This window comes from Marmota flaviventris, chromosome 6 (assembly GCF_047511675.1).
Source record: "Marmota flaviventris isolate mMarFla1 chromosome 6, mMarFla1.hap1, whole genome shotgun sequence".
Taxonomy (NCBI): Eukaryota; Metazoa; Chordata; class Mammalia; order Rodentia; family Sciuridae; genus Marmota; species Marmota flaviventris.
This window is the reverse complement of record NC_092503.1, coordinates 158,026,061-158,051,392: the sequence shown is the minus strand read 5'-3', so window position 1 is coordinate 158,051,392 and position 25,332 is coordinate 158,026,061. Positions and strand designations below refer to the sequence as shown.

General features: G+C 43.4%; 8 protein-coding genes across 10 annotated transcripts in view; 3 read left to right on the top strand and 5 right to left on the bottom strand.

The window, feature by feature from the left end:
* LOC114102782 (histone H2B type 1-K) overlaps window positions 1-2,176 on the bottom strand; it is a 38,212-nt gene extending 36,036 nt beyond the window's left edge. Inside the window, exon 1 of one of the 3 annotated variants that reach the window (XR_011707805.1) lies at window positions 794-2,174. Coding sequence is in view for 2 of the 3 variants with exons in the window: in XM_071613736.1 (XP_071469837.1) it covers window positions 1,716-2,092 (377 nt within the window). In the remaining variant the exon portion in view is untranslated. Of the gene's footprint in view, window positions 1-793 lie in introns of all 3 variants that reach the window. The other 2 variants (XM_071613736.1, XM_027948302.2) reach the window with 2 other exon arrangements.
* Window positions 2,177-2,390: 214 nt separating this feature from the next.
* On the top strand, window positions 2,391-3,074 carry LOC114102778 (histone H2A type 1). Its single transcript, XM_027948298.2, has one exon. It carries the CDS (start codon window positions 2,391-2,393, stop codon window positions 2,781-2,783), a length of 393 nt encoding a protein of 130 aa, XP_027804099.1. The 3' UTR covers window positions 2,784-3,074.
* Window positions 3,075-6,630: 3,556 nt separating this feature from the next.
* LOC114102786 (histone H4) lies at window positions 6,631-8,226 on the bottom strand. Its single transcript, XM_071612837.1, has one exon. The coding sequence runs from the start codon at window positions 8,158-8,160 to the stop codon at window positions 7,849-7,851; it is 312 nt and encodes a 103-aa protein (XP_071468938.1). The 5' UTR covers window positions 8,161-8,226; the 3' UTR covers window positions 6,631-7,848.
* A 7,491-nt stretch (window positions 8,227-15,717) lies between these two features.
* On the bottom strand, window positions 15,718-16,158 carry LOC139706010 (histone H2B type 1-C/E/F/G/I). Its single transcript, XM_071612836.1, has one exon. The coding sequence runs from the start codon at window positions 16,149-16,151 to the stop codon at window positions 15,771-15,773; it is 381 nt and encodes a 126-aa protein (XP_071468937.1). The 5' UTR covers window positions 16,152-16,158; the 3' UTR covers window positions 15,718-15,770.
* A 248-nt stretch (window positions 16,159-16,406) lies between these two features.
* Window positions 16,407-17,106, top strand: LOC117794886 (histone H2A type 1-H-like). The gene has a single exon (XM_034636968.2). It carries the CDS (start codon window positions 16,452-16,454, stop codon window positions 16,815-16,817), a length of 366 nt encoding a protein of 121 aa, XP_034492859.2. The 5' UTR covers window positions 16,407-16,451; the 3' UTR covers window positions 16,818-17,106.
* A 2,006-nt stretch (window positions 17,107-19,112) lies between these two features.
* On the bottom strand, window positions 19,113-19,985 carry LOC139706009 (histone H3). Its single transcript, XM_071612835.1, has one exon. The coding sequence runs from the start codon at window positions 19,947-19,949 to the stop codon at window positions 19,539-19,541; it is 411 nt and encodes a 136-aa protein (XP_071468936.1). The 5' UTR covers window positions 19,950-19,985; the 3' UTR covers window positions 19,113-19,538.
* A 1,021-nt stretch (window positions 19,986-21,006) lies between these two features.
* On the bottom strand, window positions 21,007-21,598 carry LOC139706008 (histone H2A type 1). Its single transcript, XM_071612834.1, has one exon. It carries the CDS (start codon window positions 21,547-21,549, stop codon window positions 21,157-21,159), a length of 393 nt encoding a protein of 130 aa, XP_071468935.1. The 5' UTR covers window positions 21,550-21,598; the 3' UTR covers window positions 21,007-21,156.
* Window positions 21,599-21,842: 244 nt separating this feature from the next.
* LOC117794887 (histone H2B type 1-C/E/F/G/I) lies at window positions 21,843-22,283 on the top strand. Its single transcript, XM_034636970.2, has one exon. The coding sequence runs from the start codon at window positions 21,850-21,852 to the stop codon at window positions 22,228-22,230; it is 381 nt and encodes a 126-aa protein (XP_034492861.1). The 5' UTR covers window positions 21,843-21,849; the 3' UTR covers window positions 22,231-22,283.
* Window positions 22,284-25,332: the final 3,049 nt, after the last annotated feature.

Below are 25,332 nucleotides of genomic sequence, written 5' to 3'. Positions count from 1 at the left end.
GTAGCTGCTGAAGCAGGGGAAAGAGCATTTCATTAGCTGAATTTCATGAAGCATGAATTCTACCAGTTTTGTGCTACATGCAGATTCAATACATCAAATAATGTGAAGAAACCAACTGAAGTCCCACCAGGATCCCCCAAGAACTTCCTAGAAGTCTGCAGAATCAGGAGCAAAGATATCTGGAGGTTGGATGCTGAATGAATGTTAACCAAAAGAATGAGCTTACTGAATCCATGGGCCTTTTTAATGGTCTGTCAGGCTTCTTTTCCCTTTCCTTCTCTCTAAAAGAAATAAAATCTGGAGAAGCACTACTAGGTACAGGGTTCTCATTTACACATTTTTCTGAATACAAGTTACATGGCTTGGAAGTTATTTTTACATGTTTACTTTCACTATTTGCAGTACAATATTTGATACATGAAGGGAACATAGATAATATACATGTAAAGTATAAAGCAAGCAAATTATATCAAACACACAGGCCAAACTTCTAACCTCCAAAATAAAATGCTTGCAGCTATTTGTCCTTACCTCTGTGGCTTTCCCCATTCCACTTCCCTGTTTTTATTACCAGAGGCCACTGCTGGATATTTTTAAAAATGTATTTATGAATGTCTCCTTTTAAAAGTTTATTATCATATACATGCTTCTAAATACACTTAAACACTATATAATTTGGGGTGTTTTTTTTTAACCTCTAACAAAAGTGATATCATTTTTTTTACATTTATAAAATGGTATCATGAAGCTAATACTGACGTTCCTCTGTATGATAAGCATCCTGTGAACATACCTCAATCTTAGAGTTTATCCTTTTTACCATAAACACGAGCTCGCTGTTAATATTGTTGCTCTATTCTTGTATGTTTCCTGTTGCACGTGCGCAGAATATTCTCACTTAAACACCCATAAATCAATTAGTTAAGTTACTGGAGTACACTAACTGAATAAAAGTTATCATTAAACTTTCCGCAAATAAAACTGTCCAGAGGCAGTCTGGGTTGAGGGATAGTGGAACGGCTCTTCTTTCTCCTTTCCTTTTCAAATTTATTCCACTTAGTAGAGACATATGAAGTGAGAGTGACAGAGAAAGAAAATATGTGGACCACATCAAGAAAGGAGAGCAGGAACCAACTTGTCCTAGAGAGTGAATTCCACAAAGTAAAGGATTCCCCCACCAACAGCCCCGCCTCAGTCTCCCAACTAGTCAAAGAAACGGGTAGCTAATTTTCAAATTGCCCGCGCAGCGTCTGGATTGGCTATTGAACCAACTCAGCCCTGATTGACGCGTAAGATTCACCAATGGGGTTCTGGCTTTTGCTTTTCTTTCCTAACGTTTGGCAAATTCAAATAGGGGAAAAACAGCATCGCTTTCAAAAGAAAAATTTAAATGAGTACTCTCCATGTCTTGATGTCTAGAGCCCCATTAATAAGGGACACTGGTAAATTATGCAGTGTCCAACTAAATTTCGCCAGGTACACGCACTTACAGAGTGGACTATTTTTGGGGAAGAAAAAAGTAACCTTCTTTATATGCTCGTGAATTGCAAAGTACTTTCAAACAAGACGTATGAAACATAGAAACTATTTTGTGCAACAAATAAATGTGCACGATAAAATATGCGAGTGCCAGTTCTCTTTGGAGGAGGGAGTGGCTCTTAAAAGAGCCTTTGTGGTGTGGGCTGAGGCTACCGCTCCGCGGTGTGCGAACTCACTTGGCGCTGGTGTACTTGGTGACGGCCTTGGTGCCCTCGGACACGGCGTGCTTGGCCAGCTCCCCGGGCAGCAGCAGGCGCACGGCCGTCTGGATCTCCCGGGACGTGATGGTCGAGCGCTTGTTGTAGTGCGCCAGGCGCGAGGCCTCGCCCGCGATGCGCTCGAAGATGTCGTTCACGAACGAGTTCATGATGCCCATGGCCTTGGACGAGATGCCGGTGTCGGGGTGCACCTGCTTGAGCACCTTGTACACGTAGACGGAGTAGCTCTCCTTGCGGCTGCGCTTGCGCTTCTTGCCGTCCTTCTTCTGCGCCTTGGTCACCGCCTTCTTGGAGCCCTTCTTCGGGGCGGGAGCGGACTTAGAGGGTTCTGGCATGGTGGAGAGGACCTGCCGAGAAGTACAACAGGAACAAAAAGTGTACGACTTAACTGCGTCTCCTTTGGAAGGTTCTGGGGCAAAGTTGAGTCCCTAATTAGTGGTGACTCTAGAAACGTCATCTACTAACTTTATCCAATCAAACTAAGTATATTTCACAGCCATCATACCATTGGTTAAAGTGAAAGTGTAATTGGAGCCAATGGCAGAGTGTCATTTTCGCGCCCGGGAATGACTATAAGTAGCCAGCTCTGGATAGTTCAGGTTAGATTGCAGCGACTTCCAAAGTCACTTCAGTATGTCTGGACGCGGCAAGCAGGGTGGCAAGGCTCGCGCCAAGGCCAAGACGCGCTCCTCCCGCGCCGGCCTGCAGTTCCCGGTAGGGCGAGTCCACCGCCTTCTGCGCAAGGGCAACTACGCCGAGCGGGTCGGGGCCGGCGCGCCCGTCTACCTGGCCGCTGTGCTCGAGTACCTGACTGCCGAGATCCTGGAGCTGGCTGGCAACGCGGCCCGCGACAACAAGAAGACGCGCATCATCCCTCGCCACCTGCAGCTGGCCATCCGCAACGACGAGGAGCTCAACAAGCTGCTGGGCAAAGTCACCATCGCGCAGGGCGGTGTCCTGCCCAACATCCAGGCGGTGCTGCTGCCCAAGAAGACCGAGAGCCATCACAAGGCCAAGGGAAAGTGAAGTCCCTATAACCTAATCTTCCTAAAACCAAAGGCTCTTTTCAGAGCCACCCACCAGATCAAGCAGAGGAGCTGTGATGCACAATTGTTCCAATAGTTGATAGCCTCCAGTAGTTTATGAAGAGTGTTTGGCGCTTACACGGTGTATGGGAATCCACGAATGCAAAGTTGCCGTGTGCCCGCATACTACACGGCTGAACTCCCATCTGGGGCAAATTAAGGATCCTGTGATGAGCGTCCCTTTTATCCTTGGGCACGTGTTAGTGTCCTGTAAACCCCCTTTGTGTAACTTTCTGGGCTATAAAGCTGGGTTGCTGTCTTGTTCCCGCAGTTTGGGGTGGGAGAGGCAGCTCGGCTGGTGGAAATAATAAGCTTGCTTTAATTTGGTTTTAATTGGAGTCAGTGGTCTTTGCATCCTGGTCTAACACCTCCAACCCATCAATCTCAGGTTTACATAAATGATACTGATGGTAATAAATACTAAGTACCTCATGGAGCAAGGAGGAAGTGCAAGTGCTTAGGGGGACCAGTGTTTTGGAGAGATACAAGGACTCCTGAAAAGGGCAGAGAACTACAGAGTATCAGAGCTCCTAATAATACATGCACATGCCTGAGCCTCCCTAACAATGCTTTTCTGACCCTTTTTCCCTTGAGGCTATTTTTGATGGCTCCAAAATTATAATTATCTGTTATTCCAGATTTTTATTGATTATGCTTAACATTTCAATTACTTACATGAAAGCAATAGCTTTACTGATATGATGGCAGTGTCTGAATGGGGTCTGTATAAAGAGGGACTGGCAGTGGGACATTGAAAGTGATCACCTTCCCTTTACAGTTTCAGCTGTTGTGACTGAAGAGGCTCAGAACATATCACCCCAAATAAGCAGTTTTAGTATTTTGATTATTTTGAGCTGAAGAGAACTGAGAAGCAGCCAACACAGAAAAATCTCCTTCACCCTCGACCGCATAAAATATATATTTCCCTTTTGTAAGGGAGACTCACACTTATAAAGGAAATTTTCACTAGCAAAGTCACTTGGACCAAAAAGCACACAGAGATGATTTTGTAACCTGAGAGACTCATCTGTATAACAAGGTGACTTTCATGCCCCATACTCTTCCCTTCAGCTTCCCTTTGTCCCCACTGTCCCCCAGGAACCCCAAAGTCTTATTCCTTTTATTCTGGGGGCCTCCATTATCTGGTAAGTCAGTTAATAATACAGTTAGAGATTTTAAATTTGACATATTAAAAAAGAATAAAAATTGCAGTTATTGGTTCCAAGTGTAGGGAAGAGGTAAATATATGTTTAGTGTGGAAAATAATTATTTAAAAAAAAAAAAAAATGTGTCTGATTAGCGAATTGCTAGGGAATTGACCAGACACCTACACAGAGCAGACCTTGCTATAAGCATTTGCTGTGTCCAGCAGTTAGAACCAAGACAGCAGAAATGAGGAGACTGGGCTTTCCTCTCCAGCTGCACTGTGATACCCACGCCAAAAGGAACTATAGTCTTTTGTTACTCCACGGGGTTTGCTAGTGTTGCTGCCTGTTTAGTACTCTGCCCTGGCCCAGCATCTCATATTACTGACAGAGGTCTCAATGGGCATTAGGAAATTAGTTCAAACCTTCATTCAATAAGTTCCTTGAATAACTACTGTTTCAAACCCTTACTTGGCACAGTGATACAAGGAGAAAATAAAAAGAAAAGAAAGAAATCCCTCTGCCCCCATGGTGCTACTTTTGCTAGAAGACAAACTAACTGGTTTTTAAGATCTTCACTTTGCTATATCTCGTGGCCAATTATCAGCATTCCGTCTTCATTTTACTTGGCTATTGAAAATACTGACACACTGGACTGACAATGTCTCTCTTCTGTACTTCCTTCACTTGAACCCCAACTCATCCCCACCCCCCTAGCCCTACCCACCCAATGGTTCTGTATCTACTGCTAGGCCATATCTTTTCCCCAACCCCTCAACAGACAGCAGCACAGGGCTGATTTTAGGACTTTTCTGTCTGAACTCACTCCCTTGGAGATCTCATCTACCAGAACCTTAAACTCCATCTGTACATCAAAGATTTCCACTTCTACATCTCCAACCCAGGTTTCCCTCCTCCAGACATATATTCAACTCTGCTTTCTTTCCTCACATGCATACTTCATAAACTAAGGGTGATATATGTAAAATGGAACACCTCATATTCCCCTGCCAAGTCTTATATTTAGAAATCACCCAATTTGGTTGATAATAATTTCACCTGTGTCTGTTTTTACATTTTCATTCAATTTTTTCAAGAAGCTTCTTCTTTTCTCTTTCAAAAAATACCCAGAAATTACCATCTCTCAAGACCTCCATCTGTGAGGGACTATCTCCTCTGTGGCCTTAGTCTCCTTAATGTTTTCTTGCTTCCACTTTTATCCTGTGGGAGTGATCTTGAGGCCAGGGTAGTCTCCAAATACATTACCAGATGAACTCTCCCATGGTACAAAAAGACTACATACAGCCAAATTAAAAGGCTGGGGATAGATGGCATATGGAGTCATATGCCCTGCAGCTCAGGAAAGCCAACAACAAGACGAGAATGGAGCAGGTGGGCCACAGCAGCGGCACAGAGGGATGGAGAGTGCTCATGTGTTCCATCTCTCTCACAGATGCATCAGCCATTGTCAGTGATGGTGGAGCTATTAAGAACAGAGTCCAGGTTCAGGCAAGGTGGAAGGTACCTGCATTTCATGGAAGGTACCCTGGTCCACGACAGGGACCTACTGTATTGAAGAAGAGAGACAAAATATGCCTGGCCACAGCTGGTGCTCAACACAAGCTAGAGAACCATGCATTTTGCTTGCTACCTGGGCACAGGCCACATGGGCCAGACTGGGTATTGCCAGTGGGCAGCTGAATTGAGGCACTTGGAATCTCCAGCATGTTTAACATCCAGGTGTATCCTGTAGAAGTACTGCCTTCTGATCATTTACTCTCAGTTCTTTATCCCCCCTTCCTTTTTTAATTGCAATATATTTGAACATGTGCTGTACTTACTAATCTTCTACCCTTAACACATGCGGGGAATTTCATCATCACAACTAAATATTGTCAAGTAAAACTACAGTAGAGCCATATTTTCAAATGTCAGGAAACCAAGACCATGAATTCTAGCAATTATGATCCAACCCTTAAACAAGTATTTTCATAATATGGTATTTGAATCTAATCATTTGTCCTACTTGGTCTGTTTTCATGATAGAGTTGTGAAGAGATAAAAGACTGCTTGTTTTAAGAAAGAGTGAGTCCTCTGTCAGTAACTACATCCCTATGAGAAGTACCGGGGCATAGTAAAATTATTTTGTATAACATCCAATCTCTCCTCTGTTGTTTTCTAAACAAGGCCAGTCCATATGTGTCGTATATTTCCTACAAAGACATTCTTAAGTATTCCTAACAATATATCAGAAGATGTTCAATATTTTCCTGAAACTGGAAATTGAAAAAGATAGCAACTAAAAGTAAGTTAGGAAGAAATTAGTAAAGGAATTTTAGCCACAATAAAATCAGTAATTTCACTCCTAACTAAATAATTCTAGCCTTGTTGATCTTGGGTGAAGCATTCTGCTTCTATTGTGTCCTGAAAATCTTAAATCAGTCCTCAACTTTAGTCTGAACGGTATCTGTAGGCTTTTCTTTTGATACTTCTTCTTGAAAACTCAATCTCAGATCTGTAATTTGTAGTAGGAAGCTTTGGATAAGTGTATGTAGATGATGGAGATTATGTCTTGTTCAGTATATCACTCAACAACAGTAGGCAAAAGGATGAAATTATTTATTTAGGTATCATACTGTCAATAATGGGGACCCAGACTTCCAGGCCTTTTGATTTATCCCATAAAAATATTTCCTATTGTATAACAGCAAAAGTATGTATACCTAGGAGCAAAACCAATTGATGTAAGGCCAATGTATTACCACTTTTGTGCTAATCTTTTTTTAAAAAGCATAATTGGTAAACAATATTAATAACATTTTATCTGGTTAAGAGACAAAATTTCCTTTCTTGACTTGCCCCTTTTCTTATATTATGCAGAATATGACTAACTATAAACTCTTGTAATATTAGGAAACAATACATACGACTTATGGTCCCTTAGGCACCTCCTAAAATATTTCATATATAAATAATGCAGTGGCTGCATGTCAAAAGCTGGCCCTTGATTTGGAAAAGGCTGTTGTTACATGTGTTACATGATGCTTCACTACATCAGGCAATAAGCACAAGTCAGATTTCTAAGCCAGATTTTAAAATGTTAAATATAAAAAGAACACTTAAAGTATGTGCAATATAATATACTTAGTTTCTCTTTAGCACTGATCAAATCAAAATCATTCAACAAATCAATGGAAATTATCACAAGTAGGTTTAAAACAAAAAAAAAAAAAAAACTTACCATATGTAAGGAAAATACCATACAAACAAAACCACCAGTCCAGAAAAATCCAAATACAATAAAGTTTCATTAAATAAGCATTAATCCAGAATGTGAAGCCTATCACAGGCATCAGCTAAAGGGGTTACAAAATAACGTTTATAATGGTATAACTCAGAGCTGCCTCCTTTTGTCTTAAAGGTTGCCTTGGTGAGGCAAGGGCACCTTATATCTTAACACTTCTCAAATGTGACCTCGTGTTTGTGTTAACTTTGTTGAAACCCTTTGATGGCTTCCCATTCTTAACATTGGTCTCAGAACCACTTAGCTTTCAAGTCCCTTCAACCTACCGATGATCCTAGAGAAAAAGGCTGAGTGAGACCATTAATAGCATCCACCCCTCGTGTAGAAGAAAATGCAAGGGGGTCTTGGAGTCTCCTAACAGGAACCCCGAAGCCCCAGTGCTTAGGGAGGATCCGCTTCATCTTAACCCGAGGTCGCGGGCACCAGGCCCAGTCGCGGGCCGGCGTGGGCTCGCGAGTTTAGGCGAACTTGTCCGTGCTGCGGCCCCTCCGCGGGAGTGGGCGGCCCTGAAAAGGGCCTTTAGTTGGGGAAAGCAGGTGATGGCGGCACCAGGACGCTCAGCCGCCGAAGCCGTAGAGGGTGCGGCCCTGGCGCTTGAGCGCATAGACCACGTCCATGGCCGTGACCGTCTTGCGCTTGGCGTGCTCCGTGTAGGTGACGGCGTCGCGGATCACGTTCTCCAGGAACACCTTGAGCACGCCGCGGGTCTCCTCGTAGATGAGCCCGGAGATGCGCTTGACGCCGCCACGGCGGGCCAGGCGGCGGATGGCGGGCTTGGTGATGCCCTGGATGTTGTCGCGCAGCACCTTGCGGTGGCGCTTGGCGCCGCCTTTGCCCAGGCCCTTTCCGCCCTTGCCGCGACCAGACATGGCAACTGCAAGCGAAGACCAAAAGCCACGAGCACAACGCTAGCCCTGGAGGCTGGCCTTTATACGTCTCCGGCGGACCAAGCTGAGAACCACGGGAAGGAGGCGGCAAGACGGGAGGGGGAGGGGAGAAAACGCGAGTTCGTACTTCCTGGTCCCATGTTTGCCGGGGAACTTTTTTCGCCCCGCCTTCAAGCTTTATAAAGCTGCTTTTGGACGCAAAACAACACCCTGTGGAAAACAGGCGTGCAGTTGGGTACCCTGCGGGGTCCCGCCGCACAGAACCCACCCTGCGGCTCACAGATCCAAGACGCCGCCTGCAGACAGCGCCAGACCGGGCGCTTGCAACTTCCATAGGCTGATTGCATTTTAATCAGTCTCCGTTGAGAGAATCCAAAAGTGATTTTCGAGTCAGACCTTTTCGTGAGTTCAAAAGACAGTCTCACCAATTCACTAGCAATCTGATTTTTTTTAAAATAACTCATCTTTTACCCACTTATGACCTACCACTTTTACCACGTGCAATTACTATTGAAATTCTAATCTATTACATAATTTAGCCAGTCTTCCTTGCCAAAGAGATTGTTTACAATTTGATTTTTGACAATCAGCCTCAGGAAAAATGTTAAAAGTCACTAAGTCTCCTTAATAGTCCATCATAAAAAATTTCTGATTCATTTTAACAAATGTCTAGTATTTAACAATAATATGCTTTCTCAATTTTCTCCTATAAAGGAAATTTTGATATTTTCTGGGGATGGCTTCTGTTGAAATGTTTTGTCACAGAGGGTGCAGCTTTAAAAGTATTTGATTAATATTACTACCTTACCCTCAGAAAGCTTTTTAATCCTCACTGAAAATAGCAGTAACTTTATAAGTGTACCCTCACTGGCTGTTGTGACTTTTGTAGGTGAAGTGTTGACCATGTGCATGAGGGGTCTATCACTGGGCTACACCTCCAGATCTAGTATGATTTTTTTCAATCTATTATACTCAGAATTTATTTTTGATGTAGATGATTGAGTCAGGTTAATCAGTTGGCCACTTAGCCCTTAGCCTGATTTATTGTTTTCAAGTGATAAAATATTCTTTAATATATTAACTTCTTGGGCTGGGGATGTGGCTCAAGAGGTAACGGCGCTCGCCTGGCATGCACGGGGCGCTGGGTTCCATCCTCAACACCCCATTAAAAAAAATAAAGATGTTGTGTCCACCGAAAACTAAAATAAATAAATAAGTATTAAAAAATTCTCAAAATATATATATATTAACTTCTTTACTAGGAAAAATTGATGTACTTTCTATTTCATTTCCACTGAAAAGTGTTTGAAACATTGTAACTAAATGCAAGTTTAAGTAAAAATAAATGAAATCTTTTTAGCATTTGGATCATAATTTATTAATAATTTGATCAGCGTTTATTAATAAATTGAAGCAGAAAGAGTGGCTGCGGGGATAGAAAGCTGTGATCCCTTTCCTCAGACTCCTATAACAAAAGACAGGCTAACAAGAGAAAACCATAAATTATTTATTTAATCGAAATTTTACATGACACAGTAGCCTTCAGAAACAAAGATCAAGAGAAAACTGTCTCCTTTTAGGCTTCGATTTGATGAACACTAGTTGTATTGAAGTGAAAATGTGCAAAAGGTTCTGATTTAATGGCAACAGGCTGAGAGGAACCCAGCAACTCCTGTCCAGATGTCTTGGCCTCTCCTGGCATTCCTCCTCCCAGGTGTAGGGCAGGACTGCTCCAGAAAGGTGGTTTTGTCTACCACCAGGCAAGGAAGGTCAGAGACTTTCTTCATGGCTAGCACTTACATAGAAGGGCATGAGGAGGTTAAGTCATATCTCTGTGTTTTATCTGTGTCGTTTGGAAACTCTTTGGATTTGTATAAAGAAGTGAGATGACCCAGGGTGGGGCCTGGTCACCCAGCAGCAAGACCAGCCATAGGAGGATGAAAGTCAGCCCCACCGTTCAGGGGGTCTAGGAATTAAGTTCAATCACAGAATGTTTCAGTCATGTCCATGTAATTCAGCCCATAAATCCCTGGACATCAAGGCAGTGAGCTTACAGCTTGGTGCATACATAGATGTGCTGGGAAGGTGACTTCCTGAACCTACAGGAGATGATTTCCAGAATCTGCATGGGAAGGGCACAGAAGTGCTGCTTTCAGGGAATTTCCAGGCTTTGCCCTGTGTGTTTCATTTTACTGACCTCAATTGGAATCATTTTATGATAGAGTGTAATCAGAAGGGCAGACTTTTACTTTATTCTATGTCATTTTTCCAAATTATAGAGCCTGAAGGGGTTGTGGGAGACTCTGAATTTGATGACAAGTACTTGGAAGGACAAGGGGCCTAGTAGCCATACTTGCAGCTAGTGTCTGAAAGTAAAGACAGCCAGTCTTATTGGAAACATGCTCTTCAACCTGCGCCCCTCAATTGGTCGTCTCCAGCCTCTTAGTGCCACAAATGAATTGCAGTACAGCAGTTGGTAGGACTAACTACCAAGCAATTCATGTACATGGTTAAAAATTCAGAAGATACAGATTAGACACACTGGGAAAAAAAAAAAAAAAACTAAACTAAAAATCACAGTTTAAAGGTAACCCTAGCACTGATATATATATCTATGAAAATATTCATCTCTTCACATATTTGTTATTTTTCAACATCTATTGGGATGCAGGTGTTTGCTGAGTGCCAACCCAAAATATGTTCATTTACACATCAAATTGAAGGCATGTGAGGAACAGCAAATACAGCAAGGGGCTTTCTCTGAATTCCCCTTATCTAAAAATAGAGAAAGAAATTGTGAGGAATTCTCTTCCAGGAATCTCATCAAGTAGTGATGAGCTGTATCCTAGAAGAGACTGAACGTCACCAGCATGCAGACAGACCTTGCCACAGGACCTCACCTGTTCTCCTGAGGGCCCTTCATCTTCCCCCAAAACAATTTGCTTTTCCCTCCCCATTATGAGGAGGGCATAAACTTCTAGACTAACAGGGCCTCAGATGTTCATCTTTCCTTCACGTGGTGCCCCGTGCATGTAGTAAATGTATAGGCCTCTCCTTATAGTTCATCCACACTTGGAGGGTGGAAAGTGCTCCTTCCCTCACAGATCTATTGTGCAGTTCTTCTAACTCTAAAAGAAATCTTCACAAATCCTGACACAATGTAAAAATGTTAACTACTTCTTTTTCAGGTTTTTGGTGTAGTTATGACCAGGGAATAGTAAATAGTTCATTCTACCATCAGACAAGCCTAGACTTGAACCCTGGCTTTGGTGCAGTTACTTCTTATTTTGCCTTAATTCCCTCATCTTTGTGAGTGTGAAGACAATAGCATTTGCTCCAGAGGACACTAAAAATTAATGGCGATAATCGAGTGAAATGATTAGACTAGCTCATAAGATCTTACTAGTCACATAATAGCTAAAAAAATCTATTGTTAGCATCTGCTCTTTTGATATTCAGTTTTGATATTCAGTTACCTGTTGACTTTTTATGTGTATACTTTAATTAACATTTATTTGTATTTATTAGCCTATATAAAGTGTTTATTACAATAATTTATTTTCTTTAAGTTCCTACTATATTTGGATACATCTTTACCTAGAATTTTGTTTTGAAACAATTTCTAAATAGTATCTTACAGCTAAAATAGGAAAAAGTCACATTAAGATCCTCCTTGAAGCTTACTCTCCTGTTTTCTACCTTCAAACATTACCACCACCTCAAACAGAAGATACACACGTACATGTGGTTAAAGTCAAGTCTCAGTAAGCAGACGAAAGATATGAGAGAGGAGTTATGAAACCAAGAAGCCACCTAAGAAGGAGATTGCTTTCCCAAATCTGTCATTACCTTTGTTAGAAACACCTGGTTTGTCTGTATGCCTCACGGAGGAGAAGAAAAATTATTTTCTCTCTGCTCTTTTGAGTTCTTAGTTGGAGCTGAAAAGAGAAGAGCAATGCAGAGAAGAAAGGGAAGGAGAGAGTAACAAAAGCCAAACAAGTCCATTGACCTGCTAATGGTGTATAGCATACGTCTCCCAGAAATCCTTAGTTCAGAAAGGTGAACTAGAGCTCTAGTTTACATAGCATGTTAAACAGAGAACAACATGTTTTTAGAAAAGTGGCAAACCAAGGAAAAGGATCATGCTTCAGAAAAATCAGCTGTGACATTTGAGTTCAATGCAAGGCTAATGAACATAGAACATGACCTGGTCCAGTTGGTCTGGCCGATGGCACCAGTGGCTTTGAAAAGCTTCCACATGTCCTGCAAGCTACTTCAGTCCATCCAACTCAAGCTGCTTTTTCCACTTTCATCTTACACCACCGTCTTACATTTTCATCATAATAAAATTCAACCATTACAGCTGAATAATAGCTACATGTTAAAATTGATCCATTGTGCAAATTTTCTAAATTGTTACATTGGGCCCGGTTCCCAAGGTGAATTCTCTCCTATCTCTCCTCCATTGAAAAAAAAAAGTAAAAAAAAAAAAAAAAAATCAGGAGCACTTTGACCATGAGTGATAAACAGCAGGTATGGTGTCTTCATTGAGGCATAGGAACAATGCAATTAATGCAAGGAATTGGTATAAATACCTCTAGTAGCAATGCAAACACTACTACTCTGGTTTATTAGAACACAGATTTCTCAGAAGTTGACTCATTATTTCTAACCATAAAGATCCAAAGGACATTTAAAGAGGGAACAATGGAATAAACTAGTTTAGCACTGCGGTTTGATTTGAATATAATGTTATTTGGATCAGAGTTCTGTGACTGTCCTGCTCGGTCAAGCCCAACTCTGCCAGAGACTTAGCATCACAGCTTCGCCCAAGCGTGCTCAAGTCTTCCTGAGCCCTGTCCTTGCTCTACTCAGGGCTCACCTGAGAGCCCCGTGTTAAAGACCGAGGGACGATGCACGTCTTGATTTCCCACCGTGTGCAATATTCTCTTCCTCGTAGGTTTGTTCTTGGCCTTGGCATTTTGCATGCTGTCGTTGCTTTACAGGGCTAGCCGCCCGCATCCCCGCGGAGCCGAAGCAGCTGGGGAGGTGCTCGCTCACCTCGCCAAGTGCGCGGAGTCCCCGAGCGGCGGGAGCTGCCCAAGCCTGGCAGAAAGCGTTTGCGGGGGACTGACCGGGAAGACAAGACGGGCGCAGGGTCCTAAAGACCGCCTGTTCTTTGCAATCTAGCAAGAAAGAATCGCGAGTGGGACGCACATAGTAGTAGGCGGAATTTATTTGGGAAAATAAGAAAAATACGTGTACTGGATCTCCTCCGAAGAAGAAGGCGTACGTTCCACAGAACCGGGAATTTTTAAGGAGTTTGAAACAGGCTGAATTTGGAAAGCCTTCCAGCTCTTAAATCCGGAAACACAGATGTCAGACCCCGGAAGCCTCGGTCCCTTTAAAGGTAATAAGGAAGGTTCCCGGGACTGAGAAGAGGCCAAGCCAGTGAGATCCTGCATCTTTGAGCCCCGGAATCTTTGGTCGACGTAAAACTCATGAATTTCTTCTGCAGATAACAGATTTTTGCTGAGAATGTAGCATAGCCTATTTACTTAAGCCAGGACAAGGCCGCAGGTAAACTGCCCTTTAAAAGAAAGCATGTGGGGGATCAGCACAGTAATTTAGACTCAAGAATTATGTCAACATCCGGCTCCCATTGCTCACTTCTATTATCTATCACTTCTACTCAAGAAGCTTGTGAGTTTAGGATTTCATGTATGAGAAGCTTCTAAATGTGAGGCTCCAGAAATGTGGCCCATTCCCATTTTCCTTCCTCATTGTCCCCTGTCTGAGCTGCCTCAGTGTTCCAGAACAACTCAGTCCTTGTGCCTGAGATCAACCCCTGGTGCCATGAGATTAAAGAGTTAGAAGAGTAAGAACAGGAGAGTTAGACAGATCCAGGATTGCATAGAGTGCAACTTTTTGAGGAATTATTGACAGAAGCATGGTTCTGGACAGCAGCAAGGATCCCTGCAGTTTAGGTCAGAAGGAGAGTATTTAGGTGAATTAAGACAAAAGCAACTTCATTCTGGCTGGACTGCAACTGGCAAGTCTCGAGTTAATATGGAAGAGTTGTGTACATTCCTTGGGCAGGGTCACGTTGTAAAGTTCCACACACCACTGCAAAGCTTTGGTTTACTTATAGTTTTCTGGAAAACTATGCAGGAAAAACTGACTGGCGTTCCTCTGGGGCAGTCGACTCAAGGCGGATGCAGGATGGTGAGCTGAATTCACAAACTGAAGCTTCCCCTTAGTCTCACTTCAAGCTTCATTAAGTTTATTCCTCAGATAACTTGCTGACCCTCTATCTTTTCAGCTATAAAGTGGGATTAATAGCAGAGCCTATTTAAGACTGTTGAGACAATGAAGTGAATTAAAACAAAATAATTTGAGTATAACTTACAGTTAACAAGCCATCAATAAATGTTAAATAGGTCAATAGGTTCATTATTATCCCTAGAAAATACTAGTTGGCTACACAAATTGCTCTATCAACCAAGGGATGTACATCAGCCAGAAGATGCATACTCTAGAAGTCTGAGGTCTGAGGAGCCTAACTTGTAGTACTCACTGCATTCAGGCACTTTGTTGATAGGCTGAAACATGAGAGTGTCTTCTCTGAGGGTCAAAAGCAGTCAAATGTTGTGTGTGGCTCAATTTAATATTCTACTCACTGCCATATTGATAGGATTTCTAACAATGCCTGGCTCATAGTGGATGAGTAATAAATATTTCTAGTAGGAATGAACACAGTAAATTGTCTTTTCCCCCAATCCTCCTTCTGCAAGCTTTTTCTTGACTATGTTTTGTGATAAGGAAGGTTCCAGGGACTGAGAGGCCAAACTTGCCGCAGTCCTGGTGAAATTCTGCATTTCAACAAAGATGAAATCTACATGCCATTCAGGTTTGTCCCCAACTGCCTTATTTCTAATCTTGCTGCTGAACAGAACCCCTCAGGATCTTAAAGGCCTCTCTGGCAGATCCTGCCACATTTATCCCCAACCACTCCTGACACCAGCAACTAACTCTAAAGGACTCCTCCATTCTACTCTGCTCAGATCCCTGCCTGACTGCACGGGTTCTTATCACTTGAAGCAGGGTCTACTTTGCTTCTTGCCCATTTTAGAGCCTACATTCCCATTTTTTCCAAGATTCCATTTGGACTTCCCCATTGCAGGAACTTTGCTTGGTACAAATTAGGCACTTAAAACCAGTTTGCATAGCAAATACATACGAGTAAAGGATGGTTAGATGGTCTCTTTATAGAGAAGTGCGTGATAAGAACAAATGGATATGCTGGCTCCAGATTAAAACAAGTCTTGGGCAAGCATGGTGGTGTACACCCATAATCTAGAGAATAGCAATGTAAGCAAAAAGAGGAAGAGTCTCGCCAATGCACCAAGGCTTTCTTAAAATAAGAATCAGCAGCAGATACAAAGAGACAATTCCAACAGGTTTAGAAAACATTTCTACCTCAAAAAAAAAAAAAAAAAAAAAACCCCACACAGCGAATTGGCTCTTTTTGAGAAAACGTGGGTGGCTCTGAAAAGAGCCTTTGGGTTTAGTGAACGCGGCCTCAGGAACATTTACTTGGAGCTGGTGTACTTGGTGACCGCCTTGGTGCCCTCCGACACGGCGTGCTTGGCCAACTCCCCGGGCAGCAGCAGGCGCACGGCCGTCTGGATCTCCCGGGACGTGATGGTCGAGCGCTTGTTGTAGTGCGCCAGGCGCGAGGCCTCGCCCGCGATGCGCTCGAAGATGTCGTTCACGAACGAGTTCATGATGCCCATGGCCTTGGACGAGATGCCGGTGTCGGGGTGCACCTGCTTGAGCACCTTGTACACGTAGACGGAGTAGCTCTCCTTGCGGCTGCGCTTGCGCTTCTTGCCGTCCTTCTTCTGCGCCTTGGTCACCGCCTTCTTGGAGCCCTTCTTCGGGGCAGGAGCGGACTTGGCTGGCTCAGGCATGGCGAGAACGAACTGGCAAAAGTGAGGAGTTCACAACCGGCGCCTCTTTAAGTATAGAACGTTATGTAAATGAGGAGTAGTAGAGGTCTGTGGTGATTGGTGGTTAACTTGGCCTGACGTCAGGTGCCAGTTTTGTCCAATCAAAGTCCGCGTCTTGCAAAAGTGCGTTCCATTGGTCAGAATGAAAATGAAACCCAACCAATCGTACAGCTTCGTTTTCGCGCCCAGAGGAGACTATAAACACTGCGTCCTTCCACTTGCCTTTCAGCTTTAGAGGCTCCCGGCGGTTCATCTGTGAGTATGTCTGGACGCGGCAAGCAGGGTGGCAAGGCTCGCGCCAAGGCCAAGACGCGCTCCTCCCGCGCCGGCCTGCAGTTCCCGGTAGGGCGAGTCCACCGCCTTCTGCGCAAGGGCAACTATGCCGAGCGGGTCGGGGCCGGCGCGCCCGTCTACCTGGCGGCGGTGCTCGAGTACCTGACGGCCGAGATCCTGGAGCTGGCTGGCAACGCTGCCCGCGACAACAAGAAGACGCGCATCATCCCGCGCCACCTGCAGCTGGCCATCCGCAACGACGAGGAGCTCAACAAGCTGCTGGGCAAAGTCACCATCGCGCAGGGCGGTGTCTTGCCCAACATCCAGGCGGTGCTGTTGCCCAAGAAGACCTAGACCCACCACAAAAACTAAGTGAGCTCCAGATTTGCAAGTGCTTAAAAAGGCTCTTTTCAGAGCCACTTACACAAGTCATGAAAAGGGTGACACTAAGTAAGCGTTAACGTCTCTTAGATGTCGTTAATACTGTCTTTTTGAGCGGTAAGACGTCCAGTGTGCGCAACCCCTTTCCTTACCATAATTTTCAGCTGGGAGCTATGAGGGACATGGGTATTTGTTGACTTGTGCTCTATGGTGTGAAGTTCTTCACAAGAACATTTAATTGGAAATAAACCCATTCTTTCAGTAGGTGATCTTTTATGCACCAGAAGGATGGTTACCCCTGATGCTTAGGAAATGTTTAGAGACGCAAGCAAAAAGCTGCTGTTGATTAATAAGATAGTCTTTAGATTTATTATTTTTGGTACTGGGAATTGAGCCCAGGGGCACTTGGCCACTGACATCCCCATCCGTTTTTGAGACTGCATGTCTTTAAGTTGACTGGCCTTGAATTTGTCCTCCCGCCTCAACCTCTAACTTAAGTTTCCTTTAATGTAATAGTACTCAGGCATAAGTTATTTTAGCCAATCTTTTTTACCCTCAACTATTGAAGTTGCAAGAATTTAAAACTAATAGTCCCGTGTAGGTGTGTTTCACATGTAGGTTTTGTTTTACAAAATACCTTTAAAGTTGTGTAAGAAGCATACTGATATTTTCCAGTTCTATTCTGTATATTTCTAGTTTACCTTTTTGTACCTGTGTATTCTCATAGACCCCTCACAAACATTGTTATGGTTAAATGAGTTAAATACCTCCTCAGTACACTAAGCAGACTAAATAGCTGGCCAGGTATAGAAGCCCAAACTCTGTTGTAATAATAATTATGCTACTGAATGCTGTTATTCCAGGAGCGCTAATGGGTGGATATCCTAAGTTGGAAAAAAAATTAAAATATATGTAATATATTTACATATATATTTATATATCCCTATACATAACATCCACCTATGTGTATATCCATATATCCCACCAAAAGCCAATGGCCATTTTAAGAGTAGTGAGGTCAAAGATTCTCATTGTTTTCCATATGTCTATACAGGCATAGTGAGTTTCTTTTATTCTGGAGCCTTAAAAATTATTCGAACATTTATGCCACTTACCAGTTTTTCCATCTTGGAAAATTCAGATGTAAGGACTACTTTTCTTTTTATTAAATTCTAGTTTGGCTATTCTTTTTAAAAAGTTGTTTCTGTCCTAAAGAGACAATTTTACTGAGAAGAAGCAGAACAAATAATGAAGATATTATAGCTAAAATAACCAAAGCATAGGTAATTAGGAGAACATAGAGGAATAGTATCTGTGGAAGGTAATGTGTGATATGAGGGAAAGGGAAATTGGAAATTATGGGGGATCCAGTAGCAAATGCCCATCACCAAAGACTTGGCTTTGCTGAAGAAACCTAATACGATTTTCAATTGACAGTATGACAAAGGTTATAAGAGACCGGCCAATAGGAATTTTGTAGGTCACTCCTTTAGTTTTAAATACTTTTTATATAATAATGACTTCCAAATCTTTTTGTCCATCCCAAAATTTTTTCCTGAATTCATACATGCATATTCATCTACTTTCTAGATTTCTCAGCCAAGAAAGTCATAAGACATACATACCCCAGATTGACCCTGTTTTAGTGAATAGCATTGCTATCTACCTCTTAGCATGAACAAAAATAATCTGGCATTATTGATTATTCGTTTTTGTGTGCCATTACTATAGCAAAAATGAATTCCTATATGGGAAGTTGAAAGCATGCATGCTCAAAGTTCAGAAAATATTACCAGACTACTGTAGTTTACCACAGAGTGTTTTCAGAGAATATCCATGTACTTATAACTGCAACTAATCACTGTCCCCTGAACAAGTGCTTCATATAATCAGAATCTAAGCGTTAATTGTGAGAAGTATATTGGCTGCAGATTCCCAGAAGGTGCCCAATCTATCCAGCAAGAGTAACATTTGATGTAAACCTGGAAAAAAAAATTATGTGGGGTCTTCCTGAATTATTAATGTTATTAACATAACTGTTAGTTTCTCGACCAGGAACGAAGGAATGCACTGCTTACAACACTCAAGAATACCGTCTGTTTAGCAATTAGCCTTAGCTTGGATCAGCAGACACTTAACCTGCAGTATTCACCAGAGGCTCTGTGATCCCATTGTTTCCTTCCTAAACAGTGTTTTCCTCCCCAGAAGAAAGTTAATTCCCAATTGTTATCTAAAGCTCAGTCCTTGATGCCAATCCAATAACGAGGATATTATTTTGAGAAAAAGGGAAAAGTTTTATTGCTTTGCTAGCAAAAAAAGGTATTCCTGTCCGAGTCTGATTGTCTAATTTCTAAAAGGATTGAGATTGTAATTCTGATTACTGGATAACAGACATTAATAAGGTTGATTCAAAATTGATTTTTTCCCCCCAGACATTTTGCAAACTGAAAAGTTCAGGACAGAAATGGGCAAATCTACTAGGTCTTATTTAGATGCTTATAAAATCACATGTTGGAGAACCCAAATGATATGGAACTAACGAGTACACGTATAATAGGACATACTTCAAGTTTTAGAATGAGATTCTAGGAAGTCCAGAATTGGGACTAGGAAGCACAAGCAACAGTTCTTTTAAGCGCGCGTGTGGGTGGCTCTGAAAAGAGCCTTTGGGAAGGTGGCTAGGGAGTCTTGAGCTCACGCCCTTTCTCCCCGGATGCGGCGGGCCAGCTGGATGTCCTTGGGCATGATGGTGACGCGCTTGGCGTGGATGGCGCACAGGTTGGTGTCCTCGAACAGACCCACCAGGTAGGCCTCGCTGGCCTCCTGCAGCGCCATGACGGCCGAGCTCTGGAAGCGCAGGTCGGTCTTGAAGTCCTGCGCGATCTCGCGCACCAGGCGCTGGAACGGCAGCTTGCGGATCAGCAGCTCGGTGGACTTCTGGTAGCGGCGGATCTCGCGCAGCGCCACGGTGCCGGGCCGGTAGCGGTGAGGCTTCTTGACGCCGCCGGTGGCCGGGGCGCTCTTGCGAGCGGCCTTGGTGGCCAGCTGCTTCCGTGGCGCCTTGCCGCCGGTGGACTTGCGCGCCGTCTGCTTAGTGCGGGCCATAGCTCCAGACCAGGGTTCGCGTAAAGAAAGAGAAAGCCGCCCGCTTACTTATAGTCGGAGTCTGAAGCTGATTGGACAAAAATAAGCCAGGCCCCCAACGATGATCAGATTGGTCAAGGACTTGAGACGTTCGCTATTGTACCTCAAATACTTTGATATTCTTAGTTTATATGACCTGTTCCCCCCCCCCCATTTTTCCTGTTTGCTTTATACCAGCTATTTCTAGTGGAAATAAATGCGAGTGATGTAATTTAACATTTCTAGAGCCAAATTACAGCAAAATAAAACGATGAGAAATGTTTCAATATTTTTCTTAACCCAATATGTCCACAATATTTCAATATAGTATTAGCATAAAAACTACCATACATTTTTTGGCACGCTAGATTTCGAAGGACTAGTGCCAAAAAGTACAATATTTAGTACAGCAGTTCTTACTTCGGACTTCCAACTTCGAATTTGCCAGTGATCACGCGTTTGGCTACCATGTTAATCACTTAAACTCTACCGGTGACCTCAATGTTCAAGCCTTCACTTTAAAAATTTTAATTTTATTTTGCACCAAGAAAATCTGACTTGTATGTGAAAAATTTAAACTAATAATCTGGAAACATCCTTGCACGAGATAGTTTTCAGTTTTGGATAACGCAGCACAATTCTATTTTTAAAGTGATTCCCTTACATTCATAAATCGTTTACCCATTTACACAAAATAAAGAAACCAAATCAAAGTCATCTTTAAAGTAGAATCTAGCATGTGAAAAAGGCCATCAACTTGTAGCATTCACAACTGCTTTAACAAAAAAACAGTAATGACAGTCAGACACACAAGCCAGTAATTGTTCAAGTACCATTAATTAAATTGCACCCTTGGCTCAGGAATGTAAAAAACCCTACGTGCTGAGGACTTATGTGCGAAAACTCAGGATATACCTAAAACCATTACATTTAGCACTGAAAATCCCTTCACCTGATCCTCTTTCGGGAGGACTAACAAGGGGGGGGGGGGGCGGTGAGAGTGGTGAAAAAACGGGCAGTCATGACACTTGAGTACGAAACATTTGAAAGTGTAGATCTTTTAGAAAACTACGATTTGAGGCTGATTGAGCCTGAAAAGACGTAAGCCCAGCGTTCAGTTCTTCTACGGAAAATTGTAGGTGGCTCTGAAAAGAGCCTTTGGTTTTAGGAAGATTAGGTTATAGGGACTTCACTTTCCCTTGGCCTTGTGGTGGCTCTCGGTCTTCTTAGGCAGCAGCACCGCCTGGATGTTGGGCAGGACACCGCCCTGCGCGATGGTGACTTTGCCCAGCAGCTTGTTGAGCTCCTCGTCGTTGCGGATGGCCAGCTGCAGGTGGCGAGGAATGATGCGCGTCTTCTTGTTGTCGCGGGCAGCGTTGCCAGCCAGCTCCAGGATCTCGGCCGTCAGGTACTCGAGCACCGCCGCCAGGTAGACGGGCGCGCCGGCCCCGACCCGCTCGGCATAGTTGCCCTTGCGCAGAAGGCGGTGGACTCGCCCTACCGGGAACTGCAGGCCAGCGCGGGAGGAGCGCGTCTTGGCCTTGGCGCGAGCCTTGCCACCCTGCTTGCCGCGTCCAGACATACTCACAGATGAACCGCCGGGAGCCTCTAAAGCTGAAAGGCAAGTGGAAGGACGCAGTGTTTATAGTCTCCTCTGGGCGCGAAAACGAAGCTGTACGATTGGTTGGGTTTCATTTTCATTCTGACCAATGGAACGCACTTTTGCAAGACGCGGACTTTGATTGGACAAAACTGGCACCTGACGTCAGGCCAAGTTAACCACCAATCACCACAGACCTCTACTACTCCTCATTTACATAACGTTCTATACTTAAAGAGGCGCCGGTTGTGAACTCCTCACTTTCGCCAGTTCGTTCTCGCCATGCCTGAGCCAGCCAAGTCCGCTCCTGCCCCGAAGAAGGGCTCCAAGAAGGCGGTGACCAAGGCGCAGAAGAAGGACGGCAAGAAGCGCAAGCGCAGCCGCAAGGAGAGCTACTCCGTCTACGTGTACAAGGTGCTCAAGCAGGTGCACCCCGACACCGGCATCTCGTCCAAGGCCATGGGCATCATGAACTCGTTCGTGAACGACATCTTCGAGCGCATCGCGGGCGAGGCCTCGCGCCTGGCGCACTACAACAAGCGCTCGACCATCACGTCCCGGGAGATCCAGACGGCCGTGCGCCTGCTGCTGCCCGGGGAGCTGGCCAAGCACGCCGTGTCGGAGGGCACCAAGGCGGTCACCAAGTACACCAGCTCCAAGTAAATGGTCCTGAGGCCGCGTTCACTAAACCCAAAGGCTCTTTTCAGAGCCACCCACGTTTTTCCTAAAAAGTGCTGGGATACTTATTGATGTCATTTTCCTGGCTTTTGCGGTTTTACGAGATGAAAAGACAAATTAACGGTGAGTTGCAACTAAGCAGTCACCAGATGTTGTTAGCGGATGAAGCCATGGAGTGTTAGGTCGTGGCGTTTGAGCTGGTACACCACCCCCGTGGCCGTGATCTCGGCGTGCTCCTTATAAACCCGGGAATACGCTACTGGGGTAGGCCAGGCAGCGGTTGGCGAGTTTGGTGATGCCTGAATGTTGTCACGTGTCACCTTGTGTGGCGCTTTCCTCCGTCCCCCCTACTCCCCGCTCTCTGCTAAACATACTTATTTTGGCAACAAACGTTTAGAAAACCAAAATCCGGTAAGCATGTTGCCATTGACTTTCCTTGACTTTCAAGGCTTCGGACCAAATTGAAAACTGGAGGAACAGCCTTGCAAACCTCACAGTTGTAGTTTCGTCTCCTGGAGGAGGAGACTATCAGCGCCGCCCGCTGGCAGTTATCCAAGCAATCTTACGTGACCGCAAGGCTGGCTCTATGCTGAAGCCTTGAGCATCCTCTAGTCTCCGAAATATGGTTATTTTAGGCAAGGAATTGCTCGGTGAAGATAGCTCTCTGCTTGCGGAAGTGGGAACGTAGTGTAACAAAGTTCACAGCCTAGGTTGGATAGGATGAAAGACCTGCCTTCTGGCGCCAGCGGCAGCACTTGCCATGTGTCACCACGAATAAATTTAAGGACTCAGTTATCTGTTTATCTGTAGAATTAATGTATTATTACTAAGCACAGCGTGTACAGTTTGGCATGTTACAGTGTTGGATTTGTGTTAACTTATTACAGCAGCACCATAATGAAGTAAGTACTGCCATCTTTGGTTTCTCAAATGTCCAAGGTCATACAAGCCCAAAGCGGGGTGAATAGAACTTAAGCAGCCGAACTCTGGAGGTGTACTGCTTGTCTTAGGTCATAACCCTGCAAATAAGCACTAAAAGAAGCCTTTGCTTTTATCTGTCACTCTTGCCTTACAACTGTTTGTTTATTCAATTTTGTTGGATATTAACATGTTCAGGTACTGTGCTTGACCCTTAATCCACTTAGGCCAGTTCTTACCTCTGTTTTGAAGCAGGTTAAGCAGTTTCTTGTAGATGTCTTTCCTCTGTAAAATGTGAATAACCTGGAGACTTCAATGACAATTTTAAAAGAGGATTCATCATCTAATAGTCACTCGGTATTTCTTTTTCTTTTTTTCTCTTGACCTTTGCATATATCAGAATCATGTATGTGAAGACAATATTACAATAATAAAGCATTTTCCTACAGGAAAACCAGTAAATCAACAATCTCTGGCCAAATTTTTTTTAATGAACTGCCATCCTGTTGCATTACGGTATTAACAGAAATTAGGAGATGCTTTTTAATCACCCTTTCCTGGTTCTAAGAGAAATTTCTGCAACTGACCAGCCCAAAATGATCAGTAAAAGTTAGCATCTTGACTCTTCTTAATGGCTTCACTAGCAAACCAGATACTAAAGTATATTTTTAAATGTTTTTCTTGGTACTATTAGGTAGAAATTAGACAAGAGCAGGGGATCAACCCTTTAGGAATACTTGGTACAGAGCACATGAGTTAATCAACAGCCCTACCTCATTGGCACTCAGTGATGTAGCCGACAGGACAGCTACTTCAGGACCCTTAAATGGTCTCAGCCTTACAAACTACTCCTTTAGAATAGAAGGAAGATAGGTAAATTCAGGAGAGGACAAGGATGTATTTGCTCAGAAGGGCCTGATTGATAAGATGTCTTAAACAAGACACCACACAAACAACCCAGACCAGAGATCCCCAGACTTGGGGAAGCAGGATGATTGAGACCAGAGCCTACCACCATAAACTATGTAAAACCAGTTCCAATTAGGACCTGTCAGCCAGGCCAAGATGACCCAGAGCTGCCTCAGGTTCTTAAGCTAATGTGTTTGTGAATCCAGAGCCCATAAGTGATATGAGGGCAGCACCTTCTCACAATCTCCCTCCTTGCCAAATAAAAGCTAGTACACAAAGAAGTAAGTTGCCCTTCTGAGATCGATATCTCTCTCCTCTCTTTCTCTCTCTCTCTCTCTCTCTCTCTCTCTCTCTCTCTCTCTCATGCTTCCCCCTTCTACTTTCTCTTCTAATAAACTTTGCTGTACTTTCACTAAGTCTCATATCTTGCTTGAAGTCCTCTTATGCAAGATCACAAAAGCAGAGATCACAATGCAATCTCTGTTAAAAACTTTTCCCAGGTATCATGTTATCTCTGCTATTGGTACCAGCTGTATTTCCTAAACCATTCACCACCCAGTAACATTTTATTCAGTATCTACTATTCACCATAATCCATTCATTGTCTGCTGGGATAGGAATGGAAAATCCTGAATAAGTCTTTAATTCTTAGTTCAATGCTGGTGATCCTGCAACCTTGTAGAACATTCAAAAAGAGTTTCACCAGGTGCAGTAGCACATGCCTGTAATCCTAATGGCTCAGCAAGCTGAGACAGGAGGATCACGAGTTCAAAGTCACCCTCAGCAAAAGTGAAGCACTAAGCAACTCAATGAGACCCTATCTCTAAATAAAATAAGAATATGGCTGGAGATGTGGATCAGTGGTTGAGTGCCCTAGAGTTCAATCCCCAGTTACTCCACCCCCAACAACAACAACAAAAGAATTTAGTAATATCTGTCAAAATTAAAAGTTCTTATATGTTTACACCCAGAAAGTCTACCTATATAAAATTACTATTTTAAAAAAATGTGCAAAATGATATATTTACAGGATTTTTCAGCAGCATAGTTTGAAGTGCAAAAGACTAGAAGCAATCTGAATGACCAGCAATAAATTTCAGTACACCATTCTACTTGGTGGATAAACAAATAGGAATGCTCTTTTTCTTCCCTGTGCCACATAATGTTCTAAAAGTTCTTTAAATAGTTTAATTTTTCATAGCAACTTTATGAGATTAAATATTATTATAACTGTTTTACAGATCATAAAGTGAGGATTCA